This window comes from Haliotis asinina, chromosome 9 (genome assembly GCF_037392515.1).
Source record: "Haliotis asinina isolate JCU_RB_2024 chromosome 9, JCU_Hal_asi_v2, whole genome shotgun sequence".
NCBI lineage: Eukaryota > Metazoa > Mollusca > Gastropoda > Lepetellida > Haliotidae > Haliotis > Haliotis asinina.
In genome coordinates, this window is record NC_090288.1 from 43,756,124 (window position 1) to 43,767,913 (window position 11,790).

The following is an 11,790-nucleotide window of genomic DNA, read 5'->3' on the forward strand; positions in this document are numbered from 1 at the left end:
TGTTGTATTGTTTTGATTAGCATCTGAAAGTCATGCTAAAATATCCATGAAAGAAGTCATTAGAAGATTATCCTACATATTCTATGATATTCCAGACTTATAAATGTTGGTGTTTTCTTTGTTTGCAGCTGTCCTTCTGTTCCAGTATACCTCTTCTCATGCTCCTGTTTGCCTTCCTTGTGGCGCTCTACCCTACACTGGCTGAGCTCACCGCCACCACATCATAATACATACATACCACATCCTAGCTACTTACCTGTGAACATCATCTGGTGCTCTCTCCCACTCAGGCAGACACCCAACCACCAGCCCCACCGTCTACAAGGTAGGGTGGGGCCACCACGCACAGGACGGTCATGGTGGCAGAGGGTGGTGTGAGGAACGGCCTCACCTGAAGGAGGAGGAGGTGTTGGACTCCTCTTGGGTGGTTCTCCACAGCTGGGGATTGAGGTGGTGACGTGATAGCTGGACGTCTCGGTCAGTGTCAGTGTCTATCAGAACCGAAGCCATTGTGATACTTGTACAGATCTTCTGCATGGCTCTCTCTCATCTGCAACCACCCTCATGAACACTGGTTTTCTACAAGGTTGTTGACTGTGTTGTGGAGACCATACATCTGAAGAGACAGACATGGAACATGGTCTCCTTCACAGATGTCAGCCTTCACCGATAGACTTCTACAGGACACAATTCAAAGACGCACATTAGCTGCTTTTGGATTCAACACATCATAGGAATCAGAACATACTTTTTTTGAAAGCTTAAATTAAATTTTGTATGATTAGATTAAGTCCAGCTTGTTACAGAAGCACCATTTCTATGTCTCTCTATTGACCTTCAAACCTGTAGACACTGTCCTGTCCTGTCCATTAGATACAGCAGCTGGATGGTATCCAGCAGTAGCCCATCTTCCCATCTCTTCCCAAACTGCAGCCACCCAACACTTGCGCATCTGTATGCATGCTTGTCACATGATCTGTCATCACGCCTCATTGTGTATATATTGACACATGCACAGTTTTGTGGTATGGTGTGAAAGTTGATAATATGATTGATGCCACAAGCTCCACCTGTTGGTGTGTCTGGTTCTAGTGATTCATAAAGGACAGTACAGTGTCTAGACATTGTCTAACAGATTCTTGTTGCTGCAGCAGTCCTTTGGCTGAAGGGACCAACCATTTTATAGACAAAACCTTTTCCCCAAAAATATTTATTGGTCTGAAAAATAGTTTCCCTTTTCTTCCAACAAATGGTCAACTAAAAAAATGTTTTGTTTTTTTCTTTTTGCTTGTTTTGGAAACTTACTGGAAATGTAATGAAAGAATTACCAAATGGTTATTGTCTAGAATCACGTCTTTGCTACTGCTACTAAGATCAATGGTTGGCCCTTAAAGCTGATAGAAGGGTCCAAATCTGGGTCCAAATCAGCAATCCTGCCTTATTCATACACCATCCACATCTTCAGATGTCATAAGTTGCAATTGATTCCTATGAACAACAAGTAGAATTGGGCCACTTGTCATCGAAGGGCAAGAATTAGCCTCTTTGTTGTCATCACCCGTGATGGAGGGCAGAGGACTGCTGGATGGAGCATGATCTAGACAGACAGCAGCTTGTGTAGGGCATCATCAGTGTAGTCCCTGCCAGGGCTGGTCTATCTCAGGAGAATACTGTGTCATGAAGACCAAGGGAAGTCATGTAGATACTTCATGCTGTTGATAGTTAGTCCTGACATAGAGTGCTTATAAATTGTTATGCTTTGTTTTCCTTTTGAAAGTGCTGCATAATGGTGTTGAGGCCTGATTTTCACACTGATTTGTAGGATAAAAACTTTAAATATGTGAATCATGTATATGAATTTGTTGAATTTAAGAAAATTGTTTCTTTTAAATTCTATATCCTGTGCCCTGTATTAACTGTTGGCTTTGAATATGAAGAGTTTAAATGATAAAGTTATAGATTGCACATTGAAAAAAAACATGGAAATTTGAAAAAATGGTGTGGAAATCAGGTCCACAATGTCCAGAAAGTTAGTAGTTACAATTACTGCATATTTCTCATATACAGTATACTTATATTTGAATATACAACATACCATGGGTGCCAGAACAGTATGTACAGAAATACAAACAGTGTATATAGGTGTATATTTGTTTCTTACTTGAACGACTATTTGTATGACACGGAAAGATATTTAAGTGTAGGCGTAGCTCTGATTGGAGATGTATATTTAGACCTAAACATGTAACATTTGTAAATATGTAGACAATGGTAGAAGGGCATCACGAAATGCAGTGACTACCATTATCATTAAAAAGGACCATGGACATGTGGAAAACGTTATTTAATTGGTTTCTTAATGTATATTCTCATGCTTTGTTTTTGTACCAATATATCTTTGTTTCTGTACAGACAAGCAAAAGAAATGATTTACTACATTGATCTGAAAGAAACATCTTAAATCCTTTTTTAATTTTTTTTTCATTTATCCAAATATGATTCAACCTGTTTACATCTTGGTGTGAAATATCACCATTTTCTTCAGTGAATGAATCACACATCTGTATTCATAGCTACATATCCATAAACCACCCCCAACCTTATTTTACTGACAGTGGTAGGCTAAGTCTCTCACTGTCATTACATTTTCAGTCTGACTGTGAGTACTCTTGTTTTAAGTTTGGGGAACTATCGACAAATACATGTAATTACTGTCTTTTCTTTACTTTTTCGAAAGAACCTAGTTGTTGACATATAATTTCTGGTGTTCAGCTATTTATTGAGTTTGGACCTCAGTGTTTCAAATTATGAAGTTGTATTGTTTGGACTGTCACATAATCATTTGGGGAAGAAGTCCTTGTTTTGTTGTTAGGAGAGTACTCATGGTACCATTCTTTCTGAATTTTCTTTTACATATGTTCCTGATACTGGTTTTTGTCTGTTCATGTTAAATGCTCATATTCATCTCTTCTTAACCATTGCCCACCAACCCTCAGTTTTACACTGCCTGTATCCAAGTTTATTCTTATACCATCATTGGAAACACTCCATATTGGTAATGCTATAATGTTTGAGTTACAATGTTTGAGGAAAAGTAAATCTGTTAAATGGTATTCTTTTTGCTTTCAATTTAAAATATCTCAATCAGTAATGACCAGTTACTTTGCCTTATGTTTTAAGGATGTTGACCTAAAATGGAACTGAGGATGCAGGATGTAGGAGACTCCCAAAATATTGTGAAAAGTACAGGTATAAGTTAACATGAATTTGATTTATTCTTCCTCTGGTGGTGTTACCTGATGCTGAATTTCAATGGTTCATTTCATATTGATCATGCATGCTTCACTAGAGTAAGTGTATCAAGTGTTTCACTGTTTTTTAAGATGTAAGATTTACTTGATGAAAAAAATATAACATTTTGAACTTGAAAAATAATACAATATAAATGGTCTATTTTCTGAACTTTATTTGATTTAAAGTTATTTTTTGAAAAATAAATAACAAAAATAACTTTCACAAAAAACTAACAAACAGAATAGGGAAAATAACAAAAATAAGACGGACTATACTCTATGGACCAGTAGGATAGACCTGAGTGTGCTTACATGACTGTTTGAAATGTCAGTGTTTAGTATAGAACACACTGGGGCAAGAACATGACCCTGCCACACACCCTCCTCCCTCCAGTTTTGTCCCTGTTGTGATGTGGGAGTGGGGTTTTGAGTATCGGGTTGTGTATGCTTGTAGTTTAATGGAGTGGGGGAGGAGGGGGCTCCTAGTAACAGTTGTGGCAAGCAACAACGTTTACCTCAAGCCTCCTCAATGCTTCATTCAAATGACTGGACCAGATTGTCTGATAACTGCTGTACGATGCTCCTGTTTTTGTCTTTGTTATGACTGACTCATTTTTGCAGTTGCACCTTTCAGTCTGTATTATGCATTTCTTTGATAAGGTCATTAATTTCCTATTGTTATTTACAATAATTTTCTGTCATTTACTTGAATGAAGCATTTGGGGCTTTGTAGGTGTCATTTTCATTTGCATGTTTACATGTAAATCCACAGTATAACTTCCTTACATTGTACAGTTTAGACAACTTGACACTACAGCGTAGTTTGTCATCTGAAAGAACATCAGCACAAGGACTAGTTAACTTTGACTGTTAAAAACAAGGCCACAGTGATCTGTTTTCATCTGCAGCAAGAACTCTTCCTTGCCGTGTCTTCATGTGTATTATTCCCATGGTCACGGCTTTCTTCTGTCTGCTACAACACAAAAGTGTCAGAGACGAGTGTACCACATCCGCCATGAGATTACAAAAATCACTGCAGCGTTGATATTTTGTATGGATTGAGTTTCATGTCTGTCCAAGCCCTCCTGTTACCATATGAAAACTGGAACTTGAAGGGTATATTAATGATCAAATACGGTCTTTGAATAAAAAGTTGTTTAAATACGTACAGTTGTGTTTTGTCGTTGATGTGTGCATTTAGTTTCTGTTGATGTTGCAATCTTCAAGTTTGGAGAACCCGTGAACATCCGAGTTAGCACTGATCTATAGTAACTTATAATTACGCTTGTATATGAGAGGCGACAAACGAGACCGGGAGGTCAGGTTAATAGATTATATGGTCTCTAGGTGTGGGATTCAATGTTGCGCCCAGCAAATGCGACATGACCATGTCTTCTAGATTCTTTTGGATCATTTTTTTTGTTTTATTTATTTATTGTTTCAATTGTGCTATGTAATGGCTTTAACCATTCTGTCCTGCATTCTGGACTGTGGGACAACAGTATGGCATTGCTCGGGTACGTAAATGACTTGTATTGTCACATCGCTCATTGTACACGAACACAAAATGACGAGAAAAGTTCAGCAGGGTTTGCTCAGTATTAAAACCCATGTGTAACATCAGCGCTGTGTTCCCCTCATGAACGTGACTCTCCAAGGTGCTGCGGTGTCGTGTTACCGTAGAACACGTCTCGTGTCGATTGAACAACGTGGGCACAGCCATGTCGGTGTTGAATTGTCTATAATCCCCCATATCCGCATTTTGAAGATCATTCGTGTGATCCATTAACAGGGAAATGTCACAGTGGAGAGTGATTTTAAGAGTTAATAGATCACATTCCCCCTCTCAGCTTCCGTTAACAAGGAACAAAAGGTGTAATCCGTAAGCATGGCAATGTCCCTTGTGACAACTGTGTAACTTTTTATCACGCGTTTGATGGCTTAAATTTTCAGTTATCAGAAACCAGAGAGACCTGTCGATGCACTTGATGTGGTGGGCGCGTCTCATGTAGGGCAGGGTCAATGGTAGTCTGTCGTATATACCCTGAAGCAAATATATCCAAAAAGGCCCACGCAAGTCTAGAAAATGTGGCAAGACTAGATTTCCTTAGCTTTTGGAAATGAAAGAAGTCTCAGTTCTCCATTTCATTTTATTAGATTTTTTTTACTATGAACTCTTTTTCAGTATTATGTTCATTTCAGAGACAAGTCGTTAGTCGAGGCGGTTGGTGGTATCAATAGACATGGGACATTGTTTTCGGGTCAAGAGGCTTGGTGTCAGTTTATCGCACTGCTGAATTATTTATTCACTTGAATTCCCTGAATAGGGGCGGTGGGTTAGCCTAGTGGTCAAAGCGTTCGCTGGTCTAAACGAAGACCTGGGTTTGATTCCCCACATGAGTACAATGCGTGTCTATGTAAGGTGTCCCTCGACATGATATTGCTGGAATTTTCCTATTAGCGACGAAAAATAAACACACTCAGTCACTATTACTTCGAGTGATCGTACAATGAAACATTATTGTGTCGAAGTGAGACTTAACCTTGAGTTAACCATAGTTCGACACAAACGAAAAGTAATGATTTAAGAAAGCTTACGAAGTACCACACCTTTTCTTCGAGACAACGGTGTTTGAATTGTACTTGTACAAGTAGAGTTGGGCGACGATAGCTCGCTCGTACGTCCATGTTCTTGGAGACGGCGAGATTTAATATATTTCTCAATGTACAGTTGTATTTACCCGAAAGTCCCATGAAATCACCGATCTGTATCTAATGGCACTGTATAATAAATATTGAGCAAGCTCGCTTGATAATGCGTCTGTTCAAACAACCTGGTGTTATTTCTATGGGTTAAGTTTCAGCTCTGCAGTCACATGTAATTATTACTTTTTGTCTGCTGCTGTTTTGCTTTTCTATTTTCTCTCGGTCCAATTATCACTCAGTTCTTAGTTTATATATTACATCCACTCGAGTGTGTGAGCCGAATGAAAGCTTGACACCCACGGAGATCTTGTGGTAGGAGTACCACACTGGTCGATGTATGTCATCGTATGCTAGTTGCGTAGATAGATGCCCATGATGTCAAACACTGGACTGTCCAGCCCAGATGGCCATAAAGCTTGACACCCACGGAGATCTTGTGGTAGGAGTGCCACACTGGTCGATGTATGTCATCGTATGCTAGTTGCGTAGACAGATGCCCATGATGTCAAACACTGGACTGTCCAGCCCAGATGGCCATAAAGCTTGACACCCACGGAGATCTTGTGGTAGGAGCGCTACACGGGTCGATGTATGTCACCGTAAGCTAGTTGCGAAGACAGATGCCCATGATGTCAAACACTGGACTGTCCAGCCCAGATGGCCATAAAGCTTGACACCCACGGAGATCTTTTGGTAGGAGTGCCACACGGGTCGATGTATGTCATCGTATGGCCATAAAGCTTGACACCCAAGAAGATCCTGTGATTGGAGGTGTCACACGGGGCGATGTATGTCATCATATGCTAGTTATGTAGACAGATGCCCATGATGTCAAACACAGGACTATCCAGCCCAGATGGCCATATAGCTGGAATATGACAGAGTACTGCGTTAAATAAGCCAACCAATGGATGCATCTGTTCCAAACGGCGATATTTTTTCCTTTGAAACGATATTGGCTTTGAAACTGGGCTACACGTTTTTGATAACGCTTTCTTAAAACAGTCATTGCAATTTTCAAGTATTCTCCAACAAAATAAAAAGGAAAATAGACTCACATTGTCAAGCTGTATGATATATACCCATGATGAAATTGTAGAGTTACTTGGTGACAATGTTCTGGTGATATTTCACCAGCAGTGAAAATACAGTATGTTAACTGTACATTGACAAGAGCTTATGGGGTTACCTGATGATGACGTCATCTACACATGTAATGCTTGTCGAACAGATGAATGCTCTGTGAGGCTGATGAAAACAACCTCTACCATAACGACTTGGTAAACAAAAAAGGGTCATACGATCATTAACTTTATTCCAGTGCACTGCGTACTCTTGTCATGATCTAGTTACTTACATGATCTAGTCTAGTCGTACAGTAATCTCGTCAACCATGTATCAGTGGGTTTGGTGATGCTGTAATTGTAGCAGGAGGTTTGGCAATGCTATAATTGTATTATCCGAGACACAAATGGACCGGTGTTTGATAAAGGGAATGATTGCAGTGAGTGAGTTTAGTTTCACGCCGCATTTGGAAATACTCCATCACATATCACCACCGAGGACGCCACAGATGGGCTCTGCATCTTGAACCCATCCGGTGAATCGAACTCAGATCTTCGGAATGACGAGCGAGCGCTTTAATCAAAAGACTACCCCACCCTCCAAGCCTCAGTATCACTTTTCACGAGTTATCTCGTTAAAACACGACCGTAGAGCCTTGAACAATATTGAATGCACCGTGCAATGAATTTCAGTAACACTGCCGTTGGGATTTGGAATTTCAGCAATATTACCTTCATATTTAGAAACCATGTTTCGTTAAATGGAAATCGTCAATATAAGACTGCACATGATATAGTATGAGGTAGTAGTATTTCCATTGTATAAAGACATCTATGAACTTTTTGTCGAAAGGACGGCCGTTCAAAGTAAAAGTCGTTTGACAATGCTTTCTTAATTCATTATTTTTCGGTTTTGCCGAACCGAAAACACTAAGGTATTTCACTGCACTTCTTGCGTATTACCAGGGAAACCAGTCTGGAGATTTGACCCTTGGTTGGTTGTGGATGCTGATCTTTGGCCTGTCAATCATGTCAGCGGGTATCACATAAGGGCACTTCAGTGGACATGCCAGAATGCTACTGAAGTATCAGGACAAACCCACTCACTCATAACCATGCAGTACAGGACCACGGGTGACCATGTTAAGGCGCGGCAATTCACGGTCAGTGAGGTGGGTTCGACTCCAAGGCTTATCTTGATCATGATTCCAGTATTATCAGAACCATACCTGTTAGCTGATGTTTTACCGAGGTGGTGAAGACCTACATCACTTCGGACGTTCCCACATCCAGCTGACATGTGATAGGTGCGGTGGGGAAGCCGAGTGTTTAAAGTGCTCGCACGTTACATCACAGACCCGAGTTCGATTCGCTACATGGATACAATGTGTTAAGGCCATTTCTGGTGTTTCCCGCGATGATAAAGCTGGAATATTTATGAAAAGCGGCACAAAACCCACACTCACCCACATGCCGTGATACTCAGGTAACAACGCTTGTCAAGGAAGGGTTTGACCCAAACCCCACGCTGTCTCAGTCAAGGCCACGAATTTTGCATACTGATAAGAAAGTCTTGGTATACGGGACGATGTTGAATGATCAGATTCTACAGCTGGTTTGCAGGTTGCGGCAAAAGACGTACCGTGAAGATCCGGACTCTATCATTTAAGACTTCACAAACGCCCGGAGCTCCTCTATCTGGTTTCGTTCAACACTTTGAAACTGTGAACTCTCTGTTTGCGGAGGTTCCATCGCAGCACGTTAAATCATCCATCACGTGTCTGCTCCATGAGTGTACAGGTGCCCGCCCAGTCAAGACAGTGGTCGACTCCTAGACCACGTTGGATCATATCTGTGACCACTTTCTGTGGGGAGTTATGTGCTTTATCTATGTCATGATCAGCAGCCAACGGAAACTCGGCCATCACTTTTCTGCTCATGAGGTGAACAGGTGCCCGCCCACTCAAGACAATGGATGGTCCATAGATCACATTGCATGGTATTTGTGACGACTCGAGTGGAAAGTTGTGTCCTTTAGAAAAAAGCGCCACTATCCCTTGACCTAATTCCAGATTTATCCGGATCATCTCCTTTTGTCCATATTCGTGCACAGGGCATTAACTAATCTACCTCCTTTCTTTCCAGTCAAATCTGACACTTGGTACTGTCGGTGGAATCCAGTTCAACGCCGGTCGAACACGACACGTTGCATTAACCGTCCCAGATGACCTGTCTGTATAACTTCACTTCCAATGACAACATCAAGTCAACTCATTAATAGGAAATACTTATTTAATAACCTATATCAAAACAATACCTTACTAACCCACTGTACAGGTGAAGACTACACGTTTACACCAATCACAGTACTTTCAAACATATTAATCAATTCAGAATCCTATTATCCTAATGAGTAAAGATAGAGCAATGGGATCAAAGAGTTGTCCGCGGGAGGTTGAATGAAGGACATGTAGTGTACAGTCAATCACAAACAGGCAGTGGGCGGATGGATTATGCCACGGTGTCCAGTATCTTGGTTTGGAAGCCCGAGTAGACAAACGGACTTGCTCTGCTTTTCAGCTTTACTCCAAGTCTGGTCGTCAAGCCCTTGTTGGTCTGAGCGCTAGGGGGCATGTAGGCGTAAGTGTCGGGGGGATAATGGTCAATGATGTTGGACCTAGATTGGGCAATGTTTCCATTATGATGTTCTAGAGTTGTGCTAAGAGCGACATGAGTGATGTTCCTAAAAACAACCATTGTGTTGCAATGACATTGTACAAACTCATCCATGTTTCGCCTTTCCGGTATACTAATAATCTTTTGTTATTTTGGAAGACTAACTTACATATCTTACATGTACCATTGCTATAGTTTATGCAGGGACGATCCATCGGAGGAATGCAATGTCCCTTACATTGTCCCTTGCTTTCATGCACTAAATGATTCACTAAATAATAGGCGAGTTCATATAACGACATAGGTCAACTTCACGGCGTATATATTGGCGAGTGGTGACATGTATATGCATGGATTACCAACAAAACAGCAGCCAAAACAATTTACAGTGTGTGACTTGGTATGGTTTGACGCCGCTTTTAGCAATATTCCTGCAATATCACGGCGAGGGACACCGGATGTGAGCTTGACACATTGTACTGATATGGGGAATCGAACCTGGGTGTTCGAACGCTTTAATCACTGCACTGCGCCACCCCCAGCATGTTGTTATAATGAATCAAACATATAGATTAGATCATGTCGAACTCAGAATAATTCCATGTGACCATTGTTAATTAAATTATTACAGAACAACAAAAAACATCACCGTCTTAATTAATCACTTTTAATTTTACTTTAAGTTCAGGTGTATGTTCTATATTTGCTTCTGTCTTTAACACTCGGGCGTGGCGGCACGGTGTCCTGCTTACAGTGCTGCTGCCATAGCTAATCTCCAACACTAAAAATTAAATTGTGTCTATTTCTGATCGACTGTCAGTTACCACATAAGCCACGAGGCAGAATTTCCCGCCTAGCAAAGTCACCGAAAAAGTCATTATGGTGACCAGGTCACGAATTCAAATGAAGAAATATTGACAAGAACTGAAGAATGTCTAAGCCTGTATGTCTTTTGTTTGTCTTAAAACCTAGCTGCTTGATGGTTATCTCAACGAAGACAATCAGGTGAAGTTAAGCAACGATGGACGCGGACAGTGCTCGGATGGGTGACCTGCAGCTTAACTCTTGAGACTTTCTAGGACATCAGTCCTGCCCCACAACGAAGCACATGACACATGTGGTCTCACATTAGTGAAGTAAGTTTGTTCAAAATTGCCTCTGTTCACCCAGCAGAAAATGGGTATCCGGTGGAATAAGTCGTGTGACAATAACCTTCTAGCGCCTAACAGGCAGCTTGGGTTTTCCGGGGTATACCTGCTTTGACTGTTAGCGCTATGAGCATTCATCTCGCCTCGTCAGCAGAGTTTGGCACAATATAAATGCACATATTATTATTATCATCAAGATGTCAGCACACTTCGTTGGGAAATATCAAATACCGTCATCCAATATGGCCGCTACTACTCAAAAGGGCCTAAATACATCTGATGCGTTTCGTTACTTAATTCAAATGTAAGTCCCCGACGTGTTCATTCAGTCATGATATATTTAACGTTGACTAGCTTCTCACTTACAATGCCTATTTTCAGGTTTTTAGGCTCTCATCAATGCCCCATAATCATGTCCGTGAATAGTTTTCCCGATAATACTTTCCGCGAGACAATTAAACATCTGATATTACAGGCTTATGCACACACACAGACCTTCTGCCCATTACCCTGTAGTATCGCTTAAATAAACACAACTAGTTTTATCTCCTATAGTATATTATTCATGATAGGGAAGTCCTACACTCTCATCTGTAACGTGACATCAGTTCAGTTGGGAGACCATTATCACACAGGATCGTGTCATCTGTGTTGTAAATCGCGATTAGAATTGAATTACTTCACGAGGTGGTTTCATAAACGACCCGCGACCATGGTAACCGTTTAGTGCTCTGGTGAAAAGCAAATATATCTTTAGGAAAATGTTAGTGGTAATTCTTGGTGTCCTCGACAGCAGTTATTAGTAAAAAGGATTGATGCCACTGATGGTGTGGTATGGTGGCAGGGAGGGTGTACATCATGGATGTCTCTGTTGTCGACGGGGGAGAACCAGGGAGAGTCAGT

General features: G+C 41.0%; 1 protein-coding gene across 15 annotated transcripts in view; it reads left to right on the forward strand.

The window, feature by feature from the left end:
- Positions 1–4,461, forward strand: part of LOC137297128 (sarcolemmal membrane-associated protein-like) — a 94,424-nt gene extending 89,963 nt beyond the window's left edge. For all 15 annotated transcript variants that reach the window (XM_067829126.1, XM_067829130.1, XM_067829136.1 and 12 more), the window contains one exon: positions 129–4,461. In XM_067829126.1, the coding sequence (XP_067685227.1) occupies positions 129–227 (99 nt within the window). In that variant the 3' untranslated portion in view covers positions 228–4,461. The remainder of the gene's footprint in view (positions 1–128) is intronic.
- Positions 4,462–11,790: the final 7,329 nt, after the last annotated feature.